At 40.0% G+C, this 15,208-nt stretch overlaps 1 protein-coding gene across 1 annotated transcript in view; it reads right to left on the minus strand.

Moving 5' to 3' along the window:
- Window positions 1–1,584: 1,584 nt before the first annotated feature.
- The window catches only part of LOC139613079 (collagen alpha-1(IX) chain), a 30,917-nt gene continuing 17,293 nt past the window's right edge, over window positions 1,585–15,208 (minus strand). The window contains exons 15-26 of the mRNA XM_071469425.1: window positions 14,032–14,085; window positions 13,870–13,923; window positions 12,761–12,814; window positions 8,742–8,813; window positions 7,765–7,800; window positions 7,152–7,196; window positions 7,016–7,048; window positions 5,823–5,969; window positions 4,609–4,785; window positions 4,166–4,256; window positions 3,343–3,420; window positions 1,585–2,365 (exon numbers count right to left, since the gene is read on the minus strand). Of these exons, the coding sequence (XP_071325526.1) occupies window positions 2,160–2,365; window positions 3,343–3,420; window positions 4,166–4,256; window positions 4,609–4,785; window positions 5,823–5,969; window positions 7,016–7,048; window positions 7,152–7,196; window positions 7,765–7,800; window positions 8,742–8,813; window positions 12,761–12,814; window positions 13,870–13,923; window positions 14,032–14,085 (1,047 nt within the window). The 3' untranslated portion in view covers window positions 1,585–2,159. The remainder of the gene's footprint in view (window positions 2,366–3,342; window positions 3,421–4,165; window positions 4,257–4,608; window positions 4,786–5,822; window positions 5,970–7,015; window positions 7,049–7,151; window positions 7,197–7,764; window positions 7,801–8,741; window positions 8,814–12,760; window positions 12,815–13,869; window positions 13,924–14,031; window positions 14,086–15,208) is intronic.

The raw sequence follows: 15,208 nt of genomic DNA on the forward strand, positions 1-15,208 counted from the left end.
CCATTTTTAAAATAATAAAAACATGAATATCTGCTGTGATAGGAAACTGAATATCTCTGGTACTTTACATTCACAGGTCGACTATCAGTCTTACCAAGTAACACTGTTAAAATATGGTTAGTTAATAAATGATAAATGAAGTGTTAAAAACAGTGTCCCTCAGGTCAGATGTGTAATTCTACACATAAATATGCTTAATTATTTATTAAAACACTGCATTCTCAGTAGACCTGAATTATATAAGCTATTTATTTCTTGAAATGAAAGTGTAAGTATGATGACAACACATCTTCTACAACTACACTAATTTCTACCTCATGAGTCTGTGCTTTCTGTCCTTTAACTACAGCTTCATCCTTGTTTCTTGCCATCACATAAAAATATTTTGGTACAAAGAAAGAAAATTCATGCATATAATCTTTCTACATTTCCTAAATAAATGACTTCAAATTCCATAAAATTGAGATTGAAGTGTTTACACTACGCTGGATTAACCAACAGACACCTACATTTACTTATCACACATCAATATTTTTTAACAAATATCTAATTAACCACTTTAATTCATAAGATTAAACAATTTCAGAACCAACATGAGACAAAAGGCAAAAGGTTGTGATGTATTAGTTCCTATATTAAATCTGTCAGTGTTGAATCACAAATTGGGCCTTTTTTTTTTAAGATTAAGCTTTAACGATGCCCTTTCCTGCTTCATGACTCGGACCTTGAAAAAACGATCAATATCACTAAAATCAGGCATTAATCATTATGTGACCTCTCCTGAGAAACCACCAGTGTCTTTCCCCAACAGTCTCTGCATTAGTGATTCTGCTGTCAACATTAACAAGTCACAATAAGAGTAATGTAAAGGCATTAAAAACAAAAAATAGGGACATTTTTTTAAAAAGGGCTGAGCCAGGACAAAGATCCATTAACTACTGACTTCATTATGATGCTTTTATTTGTCGGGACACTATTCAGCGGCTTGAATGTATATTTTGATTGTTTTGTGCCAGTGTGACTCCTGCTGAATGAATAATGTGAAACCTTCCTGAGCCAAGAACAGTGCTGTATTTCATCTCTATGCTGTGTTTCATTCATCCATTTGTAATCATGATCTCATGGAATAAACCTTTTTATATAAAATATCAACCGACTGTAAAACTAGCCAAGTAATCAGTGTGGACTGTAACGTTTCATCTCACAGAGTGAAGGCTTAAACATGTGCAATCTGTCCTGCTTATATTTACAAAAACAATAAAAGGTTTTTTATAAAAGCTTCTTTTAAATCTGTTTCATGATTTATTAAAATGACGTGTGGTTGTTTGCTGATGGGTTTGACAATAAGTTGATATTTTTTAATGCAAACACTGCAAGTAACACAAAGGACAGATCAGATTGAACAGTGGCATGAATACGTTTATAACCTCCTTTGTATGTATTGTGATAACAAAAATCTTCTCTGAGATTTTTGTGAAGTTTCTTTTAGACGTGAGCTGAGATGTTTGAAAGTTGTGAGTTAATGCGAAGATGATTTAAGAGCAGAACGAGTCTTAAAAATGTGACGACTGAAAAACTGAAGACTCAGATTAAAAAAACATCAGTTTATCTGGAACATATTTCAGAGCACAGTACATGTATGTGAGATACTTTACAAAATATTTACATTGCATCTTTTTATTTGGGTTTATTTTTATAGTCATTTCAGGTACCAGAGAAAACAAAAACTAAACCAAAGGAAGGATTCAGTGGGAAATCATTTACTCTGTTTTTATCAAATTACAACACATTTGACCAAATTGTTCCCAGTAAAAATCTTTTTTTTTGCGTTATGATATTTATGTTAAGTATAAAACCTCTAAAATGTCAAATGTTCACTCGAAGCTTTTGTCCGGCTCAGATGGAAAAGTCTTAGCTGCTCTGATTCCTGCACAGTTCAACATTTCAGCTCAGTGGGGGTCCCCACGGTAACACACTCGGCCCACTGACGTTTTCAGGAGTCAGTGTTGTGACAGAATCAGGCGCAGCTTTTAAAACTTCTGTCAGAAACATATTAAGACTTGTTTCCAGTAAGAGCTGAACGATCACTGAGCCGAAGCTTGACGTTGCCACCAGGTGAATCTCAGACCTCGCAGTGGTCCCGTCGCTCGTGTTCAGGTTCAGATCTTTGAACTCACGGGTCCTTTCACCAGACCCTGCTCTTTGCGCATCACCGGTGCGTGAATGCTGCAGTCCCGAGCCTCGCAGAACCCTGGCACGCCTGCGGCCCCCAGCATGCCGGGTGCACCCAGAGGACCGGGGAAGCCACGAGGACCACGGGGACCCTCCATGCCGTTTCTGGGTTCTGCTGGGTGACCTGGCAAACCTGTGGGGGAGGGAGGGGGCGTTGGGAAATTATTCCAAGAAACTGTCAAATATGACGTGGAAAATTATCTGCACCTCACTTTTAATTTAATAAGTAAGTAATAATGTTTTAAAACATAATTACTTTTAAATAAACTGAAATGTTCAGTTACGTCAGAAGTTATTTCCTCTGTTTCTGATTAAAGTTACATGTGAGCAAAGGGCAGGACGATATTTTAACATCACTGTTCACTGACTTTCAGTGGAATCATGATGTGATGATATCATCACATATTAATACTGGAAAAAATATTCTAAAAACCTAAAACCACAAACACTTTACTCATTTCGCTTTCCCAGTGTTCCCAGTGTTCCCAGTGTTCCCAGTGTTCCCAGTCCAGAACTGATCAGTGCAAATGAAAACACTTTAGTGCTTTAGTTTAGAGGAAGCCGCAGCATCACTTCATCTGTGACCAAAGATCTGGTCTCCTGATGAAGACCTGGTCTCCGGCCTCTAATCACAGTGCAGCTGTCGAGTGATATTTTTTCTTTTTAAATTTTGCTTGTAATTATAATTTAAACCCACAGATGACACATACTGTCCTCGGATTAGTAATTCATGTGCTCAAGATTCTTGTTATGTTTCCTCAATTTAGTTTTTCTTACTCTTCAGTTTGTTCCCTGAATGTATTAATTTTGTCATGAATCAGACGACTTAATGTTCCCTCTCTGCGGTCGGGGGTCGGGGCCTGTCACCTTCATCACTGAGGTTTATGATGTGGTTGAATCCAGCAGCTGTGGAGCTGAGTGGCTGTTTACTCTGTGATGAGGTGACGTCACCTGCTGAGCTGCATCAGATTCTGATGTTTAATCATTTTCTCTGTGATGTAGAATCTCTTCTTGAGACTAATATTATATTTTATAAAATATAATCATTTCCTCTGACACTAGTCAAGGCCAATCTTTACTGAAGGTGATAAAACCTGAAGACTTTCGTACCTCTGCCGCCCTGGGGTCCGTCGGGTCCCGGCAGGCCTTTACCTGGGTCACCTGCGACGCCTTTAAGTCCCTTCTGACCTGTTAAGAAAAACACAAAAAGCAGAGCTGTGATTCACTTTCAACTTGACTGATGATGTTTCTTTTTTGATAAATCTTGCCTCAAATTATAAATGTGTGTCCACAGATTACAGGTAATGTCCTCAGATTAATCAGTTTATCATTTTTTCCCTCAAATGATTTAAGTCCTGATCATTCCAACAAACACTGCACACACCAGAAACAATATCGCACAAACGCTGCTACTGTTGATGTAAATATGTAACTTTTTGTATACTATTATATTGTTATTATTTATCTGTCCTAAACATCTTTTATTGCAGTTTCTTGCAGCTTCCCTGTTCTCTGCACTGCCACTTTGCTGCTGTTACACTGTGAATTTCCCCACTGTGGCAATAATAATAATAATCTTATCTTATCTTATCTTATAAATGACATCTCTGTAGCTGAGGTTTCATCACTTCAGGATATTCACAGGCCTGAAGCCAAAGTAAATATTCTACTGAATACATAAAAGTCTGATCAACCTGTGGAAAATGGAGTGAATGGTCTTAATGTCAGAGAAGTCATTTGAAAACATGAGTTTGTTAATTTTATATAATTTTAAGTTCATAAATAAAATAAAAAACATGTAGTGAGGACAAAAGTGAATCATTGGAGGGAATGATGGATTAAAACTCAGCACACTTCCAGTATCTGTTGTGTTGCCTTGTGGTCAGAGGCTTATTTATTCACATCCATGTTGGTCCAGAGTGGAACGTCTCACCTCTGTCGCCCGGCGCTCCTTCCTGTCCCTCCAGTCCTCTGTCACCTTGAACACCTCTGGCTCCTTTTGCTCCAACTTTTCCTGCTTTACCCTGAGGGAAGCAGAGACGGTGGAGGAAACTCTCAACTCTCTGTGCTGCGAGGTCGTAATCTGGATTTAGTTTATTCGCTCTTGTTGCTTTTCGTTTTTGGTCTTTTTTCTAACAAGTTGTAAGTTCATGTTTTGCACTTCTAAAATGAGAAACAGCAAAACAGACATAGGTTTTTTTTTCTTTTTCTCTTCACTGTTTTTCTCACGCGACCTTGTTTTGGATGTGAGTGAGAATCTTCCACTAAAGAAAGTTTTACAAACCAGAAAGAATGAGCTTCAAGTTTAGAATTGAAAACTCAGGTTATTATAAACACTAACACATTCTCACTGCTGTGAGGATGGAGGGGACCTACAGGTTTGCCTGCTTGTCCTGGTTGCCCTGTGACCCCCGGGGGCCCGATGAGTGTGCGGTTGTTGATGGGGCAGCCCTGGGAGCACTTGGCGCGGATGGCGGCAGCGTACTGGGAGATCTGGGCCGTCACCACACCTTTGCAGAGCTGCAGGACCTGCTCATCAGTCAGACCAGGACCCTGCAGGACAGAAACCATCCAGGTGATCTTTCCTCCATCGCAGCTACAAAACACCAACGTTCTCAAGTTTCATCCTCAACTTTAAATCAGCTTAAAGACTCTGGAGGAATCAGGACATAAGATCATCAGTCATAACATACCTGAGGACAACAGACGGTGCACAGCAGAGGTTTCTTAAACATATTTACAGCTGCAGGTAACAATTATTGTCAATATCAGTTAATCTACTGATTATTCTCTTGATTGTTTGGTCTTTAAAACATCAGAAAACCAAAATTATTCAGTTTGCTGTAATGAGAGTATGATGAAATCTTAGCATGCTTTGTAGTAACAATGAGATGATGTAATTCGTCTGCAGCCTTAGTTGTGTAGTGTTATAGTGATCAAGGATGACCTGGTGAACCTACTGTTATGGCCCCACTGTAAATAACTTCCCAGGTATAGGGAAGATGGCAGGATGATATCTTGATCCCCACAGGGGATTACACCCAGTTGTAAGAGATAGGTCACTACCTGCCTTTTATTGTAACCTTACTTCATCTGTAGAGGAATATTTGTGAAGTTTCAAACAAAGGGCTGGAGGTTTATCAGAAAGTATAAAATGGGGTGAAGCCTTTGGTCAGCGGGGCACAACTCTGAACTGCTTACTGCCGTGTGGTTCCGTGTGTAGCTTCCTCTATAGAGATGAAACATTTTGGTGCCTGCTACCCTTCCAGTCTTGTTTTTTTGACTCTCTACACGCAGACTGAGAAATTTCCATAACAAGAGTATAAACCAGAAGATTCTCACATTAGGGAACCTGCAACCATCAGATGGTTCGAACTGTCACTTTATTAAAATAGTTGCTGTTTAATTTTGCTTTGATAAACTAATTGATTAATCAACTAATCATTGCAACTTTAAATCATCCGTCTAATTAACATTAAGTTCTTCATATTCAGGAGAATTGAGTTGTTGAAAGAAAAAAGTTGTTGAAAGATTAGTAGATTAATGCTCTGCAGGACATCCACAGTGCAGATGATCCACAGCAGACTCACAGAGGGACCTGGGACTCCTTTAGGTCCCACTCGGCCTTTAACACCCAGGTCACCGATTGGACCGCGCTCTCCTCTGGTTCCTGGGAGGCCGGGTGGACCCACAGGACCGGGGACACCATCACGGCCGACTGCACCTTTTGGTCCACGCTGTCGGGGAAGAGGAGAGGACGGGCGAGGAAGATTAAGAGTCCGACCATGTTCACACTGCACAAGACACATGACCTCTGACTGAGCGTGTGTGTGTGTGTGTGTGTGTATACATATATAGATACCAGTAATTAAATTATGCAAATCGTCTTACAATATTTTCACTGGAGTCGTGATAATATGATGATACGATGATATTATTGTTTTACAAACTATATAAATATTCCAAACAAACATAAGATGCATTTTTCCATCTTATGTCACATGAATGTTTTTAACAGTGTTTTTATGTTTATTCTTCATCTTCATGTGATGCACTTGCACTGTGCTGCATTTCTTGTATGAAAGGTGCGACACAAATAAAGTTTTTCATTATTATTATTATTATTTAGACACTAACCAAATTAGTTACTTTATTTTAAATGTAAATGTTTTCTCTGATTTAATGTATAATTAATGTAACATTTCAGTTAGAAATCAGTTAAAGCTGATAAAGTTTAAATATCTTCAAATGTTTAACAGATTTAATAGATTACACTGTGTGGCCAAAAGTATGTGGACACTCCCAGACCTTTTGGTCTGTGTGTGTTTTTCCTGGTTTGGGGTGATGAAGGGAAATTTAACAGTTTGTGTTTGTCTCTTTCATGTTTCAGCGTGACAGTGTCCGTTACACAAACTCAGCTGCATAAAGAAATGTTTTCTCCCAGTTTGCTGTGGAAGGAGTCCACTGGTCTGACCTGAAGCCGTCCAACAGCTGTGGGATGAACTGGGTCACGACTATTGTGTTTTTGTTGTTTTTTTTTATGACAGTTGTTATAAAAACTAAAATAACAACCTTTATTTCTTAAGGGCCAAAATTGAACTTTATTTTACACTTAAATCCTTATTTTTAACATCTTTAAACTTCACAGACGTCTGTGGAAAAACTGAGACGTCTGTTATTGTAGCATTCAGGTTTCTGTATTACAGATTATTTATTAAAACTAGACATTAAATGGAGCCTGTCTGGTTTCTGTGTGTGTGTGTGTGTGTGTAAAAACAAGCACCTGTCCTTTGTCTCCTCGGTCACCCACACCTCCCTGAAAGAAACGATGGGAGGAAGTGATCAGTGTGTAAATTCCAGCAGGTGTTGAAAGAGGAAATGGGAAGTTTCATCAACTGACTGTAAACAGGTAAAATTACCTTTTCACCTTTTCCTCCCTTGAATCCCGTCTTGCCTTTTGCCCCCTGCAGGAAAAAAAAACCCAAACGTGTGATAACAGAGGAAGTTGTTGAGCCACTGAGTCACTGTCATAGGATTCATGAAAAACAACAGCAGCAGCAGCTGATTCCTCGAGCAGCGTGATGTCACAGTTTTATAGTAAACTATTTGTTGAAGCTCGTAGAACTAGAAAAACAAGTTACTGAGGAAGAGGTTCAGGATGTAGGAGGGAAACTCCCCATTTCGGTTTTATTTAGGTCAGGTGTTGTTTTGAAGACAACAACTCTAATGATGAACAACAATATTTTTTTCTGTGAATTCGGATGAACTTCCACATGCACTCACAAATGCCACAAGTGTGGGTGCAGGGACAGACTCCAGCTGTCTGCACACAAGGCAGAGAGTCTTACAAGTGGGTGGGGTTTTCCTGGCTGAAAAAAAAAACACCGTCTATACAGAGTCTCTGACAAACACAAGAAACATGTTGTCAAACATCACTGTAGTTTTTTCTTTGTTTCGCTTCACTTTTCTTTGTGTTTTTTTGCTTTGATGTGAGATGTTAAGACCATTTCACAGTTTTGTTGAAGAACTCACCTTCTCACCATCAGGTCCCGTCTCACCTTTGGCCCCCTTGAGGAAAAACAAATATCACAACACATTAGTTAAACACACAACCTGGTGATAAATCAGGACTTAAACGTTTTTGTATTAAGTTATTATAATAAAAAAGGCTCATCAATGTCCAGCTGTTTTGCACTTAAACAATCACACACAAACACACACAAGGTGAAGCTGTACAATAAAATGACAACAATCATACAACCTGTGTAAATAAAGAAATAAATCATGTGAACTCAAATGTTTTCATGCGCTGAATCAGATTCTACCTTTGACTGAGGGCAGTTTAATTTTCACTTCATCAATTATTCATCCAAGGTTGATAATGACTGTTTGCCTTAATCTATGTATCAGTGTGTGACACTGTGATGTCTGGTCAAGTTTTTCTCTGGTTTACTCGTTCGTTAGTTTGGGGCGTGGCAGACGAACACTGGGGAAGATAAAGCTGAAGCTAATTTGCAGCCTGGTTCGGATTTTAAATTCAGGTTAAACAAACAGACGAAACAGATTCAGGATAAAAAACACTTTGTCTTTTTCTGTTTCTTCTGATCTGATGAAACATTGTGTTATGTGTTTTTGTTTTTTTTCTGAGGGGCATCCCCTTCGCTTGTTCGTCTTTTTTAATGTCACTGTCTGACCACATCACTGAAAAACAACTTACTAACCTCACAGTTTAACTCTGGGAAATTTAAAATTACTCAATAGAACTGCAGATGGTCTCAGTTACAGAAAACTTAGAGGATCAGACATTTTGCTCTGTTTTAGATTAAATAAATCTACAAAATCTAATTTTCCTCTTTGACTTGTGATTGGCTGATCTGTTGTATTCTGGTGTGATTGCTTTGTCTGCAGCACGATGTTGCCAGGTTGGAGAGTTTTCAGCCTCAGATTGAGGACAGGACGAGTCTGATACATTGATGACCGATGCAGGTTAAAGTGTTGTGTGTACACACTGTTTGGCCCTGCAGGCCCTTCGGTCCTGGTTTCCCTGGTACTCCAGCGTCTCCTTGCTCTCCTTGTCCTCCCTGTTGGACAAACAGACAGAAAAATACTCAATCAATCAATACTTTTCTCTCTTTCTTTCTCTTTTCTACTTTTATAGACCTGTTAGCCATGATCTCTAAGAGTCTGAGATTCTTGGACCCCACTGTATACACAGAATAAATATATATAAAAAGAATACAAAAGATAAAGACAGTCCAATATAAAGACAGAGAATATTTAACATAAAGAAGATGTAAAAGAAAACTTTGAAATGTTAAAGTTCGGGACGTCTGGGTTTGCTATCTGGACAGTCTGAAGTTTGGTTTAGTCAGTTAATTACTTACTTTTCACTCGACCGTGAAAATGAAAATTCAGTAGTAAATCTGTTCAACATGTGAACCTGTATAACCCACAGTGGCAGGTTCGGGGATTTCAGTTCAGTGGTGTAAGTTTCAGTCGGTGTGACTTCAGTGAGAAAACACTTGTGCCTCAGGGAGAGGGAGCTCTGGGCATCTCTGCTGAGGCTGCGACCCCCACGACCCGGATAAGTGGGGGAAAATAGATGGATGGATGGACGTGTGTCGCGTAGCCAGACCTGATCCTCCAGCACTAACACAGGGCGCCCACTGTCACTAGGCTGCAGCTAATGGTTATTTTAGTAATGGAGTATTCTACCAATTATTCCATCAATTTATTGAGTAATTTTGTTTTATTAAAGAATGAGACATAAGAAAACAACATCCATCCATCACCTACACCACACAGGGTCGCAGGGGGGGTGGAGCCAATCCCAGCTGTCTTTGGGCAAGGACGGGTACACCCTGCACAGGTGGCCAGTCTGTCACAGGACTGACACATAGAGACAAACAACCATTCACACTCACATTCACACCTACGGGAAATTTAGAGTCACCAATTAACCTATCATGCATGTGTTTGGACTGTGGGAGGAAGTCGGAGAACCCGGAGGGAACCCACGTGGAAAGGGTTCGAACCCAGAACCTTCCTGCTGTGAGGTCACAGTGCTAACCTCTGCACCGCCGCGGTGCTGCCCAAGAAAACAACAGCATATAGAAAAAATATATAGACAATATAAATTGCTTCAATATTATCTGTCAAACCTAAACCCAGCTCACTCTCTCTCTCTCTCTCTCTCTCTCTCTCTCTCTCTCTCTCTCTCTCTCTCTCTCCTGTGTCTGTGCTCTGTGATGTCATGCGATGACATCACTCCAGATAGAAAGGAAAACTCATCTGTCAGTGGAAAAGGAGTCAAGCATCTTTTTTAACGGGTTTACTCGCCACTTATACCGTATACTGACTGACAGGCTGAAAACTCTCCGGAGCAGCTGTTACTGTCTCCTTCCATCTTCTGACCAACACAAAACAAACCCACGTTGTTTGCTCCACGCACGTCTTTGAGACTGTTGCTAAAATTTAAATGAAAATAGTAACATCCAGAATTTTTCCTGTGATTCAGCGTGAAACCACTTCATTGTTTCATCTCTAACAGCGAATGCTGAACCTCATTTGGATTCATTGAAGCTTCAATGCAAAGACTTTGATTCGATGACTTTAATTAATCGAGTTAATCGAGTTTTTGAGGATTCGTTTTGGCCCTGAACCAATCACAGTCGTGCTGGACGGCGCTGGGCCCAGGATGCAGCGCTGCTCCTGCAAAACAATGTCGGAGGGAACTTGTTTCGCTGGAACAATTGTACGTTGGGAAACCACCTCGAACACCTCAAAACACAGCATACGTCGACTCTGTGATTGTGCGATTGTCCAAACCTTCATCAGTTTCCCTTTGCAGCAAGCAGGTCGCTCGCTCGGAGGTTGTTGTTTTTTCCTGTAGCGAAGGGGATTTTGAAAACAGGGAAGCGGAGAGGGAGGACGCTGCCTGAAACGGGCGCCCGGTGGCAGGCTCAGACTTACAAACCTGCAAAAATGACACTTTCATGTTTCATAATCGTGTGAAAGAACTGATGTTCAGCTCTTTCTCATCTGCTGCTTCTATCTCCTCTGGAGTACCACAAGGTTCCACATTAGGCCCAATTACTTTTTAAAGTAAAAATGCTTCTATTGAAATCTATTTGTACAAAATTCGTCTCCCAACATAGTATAGAACCTGGTGATTCACACGGCTTTCACTCTCACCCGAACAGCACTGAGAACATTAAATCCTGGGTGGTGAGACTTTTGTCTTAAAATGTAAATTCCAATGCAAGTAACCCAGATGTTATTTTTGATCCTGGGTGAAAATTTGGCAAAATTAAAATCATTCATGTCATTTAGACTTTTAGCTTTTATATCCTCCGGTCTCCAACACTGAAACTCCTGCTAAGAGCAATTCAGTCACTCAGCCTCATGTTGACAGCACTTAGTCTGAAATGCTTTGGGTTTTTTTCCACATCAGGATAAATTTTCAGGATAAATTCTCAGCAGGATCTGCCTTGTCAGCTTGCGAGTGGTTGATCAGATGTCACAACATCTGGTCTGATTGCTCATGTCTGAAGCACAGTGTTGCCAGATTGGACAGATTTTGGCCTGAATGAGCCTGTGGTTGAAGACATTGGCCAAAAAACATCTTGCAGGAGCCCAGAGCACTGAATTTCATACTGAATCAAAATGAATGTCTGTCAACAGTGTTACACAACTGAAAACTTGCTGGAGGTTTTTGCAGTTGAACTACACAATTGTTGTTTCAGAGACATTTCTTATCTAATCAACATGTTGTATAAAGGTCTCTTGATGAAACAGTTCACCTTTGTTGTGATCACAGGGATTTCCCCCTCTCTCTGTATTTGTCTTCTTTCTTGTAAAGAGAAGTTACTGACTTTCCCTATTTATTTTCACTTCCTATTCACATGGACATGCAATGATAAACTTCATAGGAAAGGACAAATAAAAAGGGCAGATGCAGTGAGTGATGAATTGTGGGATTATTCACTGCGTCTACTTAAGTGAGTCACAGGACTTTCCAGGGACAGATTGAAAAGGAGAATTAGAGGAAGTCGAGATGTCCTGATATTGTAGCTAGTAGGGGTCAAACTGCTCCCTGCAGACAAATAAAGTTTCTTGAATTGAATTGAAACCAGCAGCCTCCAGTGATATGACTTGATGAGCTCCTGCAGAGACTGAGGAGAGATTATAAAACAGACAGAACAGAACTCCTAATGAGGAGGAAATATAAAATTCAAAATTGGTGCCTCTCTGAAGACCATGTGTCTAAAAGCATCACTCCCAACCTTTTTGGTTCAGGCAAAGCCATCTTTCCTCAGACCCCCTGGTTCAGGTTACATAGGCTATTAATTTGACTGACAGATTAAGATAGAAGGTTAATATTTACAGATTGTTTTACTTCAATAGTTTTAGAGGCTTTACAGGTAAAACTATCCACCATCTCAAAATAAAAATGAAAATGAAAAGGCAGAACAAAAGAAACGTAATTTGAAGAGCTGACATATGTTTTGCTTTTCTTATTTCCATCATGTCAATCATCCTGTGGCCCCTCAGATTCTCTGGGTTGAGAACCACTGGCTCAGAGAACATCTCCATTCTTCCAGTCGTCAGTCAGGGGACGGATGTGGACTCGGATCTGGAATCTGGTCTCACATTTCTGAGCAATGTCAGATGAAGGGATGAAACTAACAATGACTGTGAATGAAGGTGCAGGACTGCATCACACACAGGACACAGGACAGCGGGGGACAGGATGTTTGTCTGACATCGACTGATTAAACATTATGAATTACTTGATTATCCAGAATAACTTCAATAAGGAAGCTGACGAACATGTTCAGTGTCTTGCTCAGTGGCACTTGAGCGGGATGATGTGGGGATCAGACCTGTTATGATCTTCTTAAGAGGACAGTTTCCATGACAACCTGACAACCTGCTTCCCAGTTTCATTCACACATCTGGCAGCTTGCTCCCCAGGAATCAAACCTGTGACTTCAGAGTTAAAGGACGGTTTGCGCCGCTCACTCACCACAGCGCCCACTCTGCCTCGAGGACCCATCACTCCTCGACCGCCTTTGTTGCCCTGAAAAAGTAGAACAGAAAAATCATTGATCACCTGATCACCTGATCATTGGTGTGTGTGTGTGATAGATTGGCGCTGAATGAATGTGTGAGTGAACGGGTGAATGTGTCTGAATGTGACTGGTCAATAAGAAAAGTGCTTTACATGTAACTTTAAGTACATTTCCCATTTATTTGTGTCACAAACTGGACCAGGACCCTGAAACTGAACCAGTTAAATGCAACTTTTCTTATTTAAACCTGTTTTTCTTACTGTGACAAGTCAAACATAGTGTAAAACAATCATCCTGTAAAACTAGTGTAAAGTTTTACAGGATGTAAAGTGCCTTGAGATAATGTATATTATGATTTGGCGCGGTATACAAATAAAATTGAATTGAATTGAATTGAATTCAGTCAAAGGTTTCATTAACAGTGTTTGTTTTGATTAAACTTTATCTGATTGTCCGACAGTACGCGGCGACTCACGTTTAAATAGAATCAAGGTAAACAGAAGAACAATGACATGTGTGTGTCACTATCTAGACTAAATATCAAATGACCTAATGGTTTCCCATGATTCCTTTTGGGTGAGGTCTTATCAGGGGTCCTGCTGTCGCCCTTCATGTGACTCACAGGAACATTGAAACTCTGAGCTGAAAGAATGTCATTTTAATTCAGTGAAGATTTGTTCCTAAATGCAGCAACGAAACTTTTTCTGAATATGTAGCTGTGTGTGTTCTCCATAGTAACAACCACTGAGGCTCATGGGTAGTGTAGTATTCAGTCTCAGTCCACATAGTTATTTGCATCAAGGTTATAAAAGTAAACAGTGAAATTCAAATTAACGGACTTTGGTACATGATAAACAAAACTAACTGCACTAAATAACAAACTGAGGTAAAATCACATGACCTGAGTGATGTCAGAGGAAACTGTGTTTAACAGCATCTGTAGCTGCAACTGAACCAAACTAAACTGAATATTCAGTATAAACTGTGCATCAACAAAGTATTCTAAAATATCTATGTTGTGTTGATGCCATGGATGAGAAAGGACGCATTGTTTGTTTGTTACCTTAGGACCAAACTCCCCAGGCTCTCCCATCACCCCTGGGACTCCTATCGGACCCTGAGGAGACAAACAGCGGGGTCAAACAGGGGAGTTTGTAGATTTAGGATAAACACAGATGACCGGACAGTTTGTAGAGATTTGTAACTGTAAATCTAATCGACTCACATCTTCTCCGGGGTCGCCATCACTGCCTGGCAGGCCGTCGTAACCTTTATCGCCCTGAGAGAGAGACGGAGAAAAACAGGTGTGAGCAGACACCAAACCTGCTGCAGCTCCAGTGAGGCTGGATACAAGACAAAATACTTCCACCCTAACCCTGACATAAACTAACATAAATAGAAATGAGAAATTGAACCAGGTGATGCAACAGATAAAAATTCTGCATCAGGTTGCATTTTAAAGTTCCATCCAGCTGAAACCTTAAACCTACCAAACCTCTGTACTGATATGAACTAAACCAAAGGTGAGTGCATCATCTGCAGCATCAGGTCTGTCCACCTCCAGTGAAACAGCTGAGAGCACTGTGACCCGCTCATGATAAAGGTTGCATGACAACTAATGTAAAATATGTTGCACCCTGTTCACTTATCTTTACTTTCATTTTCACCACCGGTTATAATTATCTGAGTGGCTGCAGTTTTGGTTTTGTTTTTAAGTGGTGAACTCCCTGAACTTCCTTCGTTTCTTTTGCTTTTTCTGTGGATGTTCCAGCAAAGAGTGAAAACTAAACATTATCAGAAGCTCCCGTCAGAGATGCGGTAGACAACTTAAAGAGCGCTGCGCCTGGAGCTGTACATTTACAGTAATAAAACCCCAGTGTAAACAAGGTTTCATTAAAGATGGTAGTTTTGAGTCAGATGACTGCGCTTGTCTTTATTCCCACATACATCAGTGACAGAGAGAATCATTTGGGAAACTTCAGAAACTAATCCATGTGCTGCACTCATCCAGTATCTGCCTCACAGCTTTGAATTTACTCTGGAGTCATATCAGTGTCACAACCGACTCATTCCTTCACTTTCTTTTTCCCTGTTTTTCTTTCAGTTGATTAAGCACTGGGCATTGACCCAGTAAGGAAAAAGTGAAAGTATAGAAATGAATCTTTTGGTAGTTTTCCCACTTGAATTGAAAGTCTCCTTGGGAATTTTAAATTGTGTGAGATAAAATATGAAATTGGTCAGGGTCCAGAAATAAGAATAACAACACTGACAGATCCTTTTTATCTATCAGCCAGAAGATATGGATGATGAGTCATCACTTTTATAATTATCCTTCTGAGTCACATGATCGTCTGATGAAACCAATTAATTTGTGTTTTTATGAAAAAAGGTTGTTGTGTAAT

Source organism: Trachinotus anak, unplaced genomic scaffold (assembly GCF_046630095.1).
Source record: "Trachinotus anak isolate AG129_WGS33_773 ecotype Australia unplaced genomic scaffold, CSIRO_AGI_Tana_v1 ptg000032l, whole genome shotgun sequence".
Taxonomy (NCBI): Eukaryota; Metazoa; Chordata; class Actinopteri; order Carangiformes; family Carangidae; genus Trachinotus; species Trachinotus anak.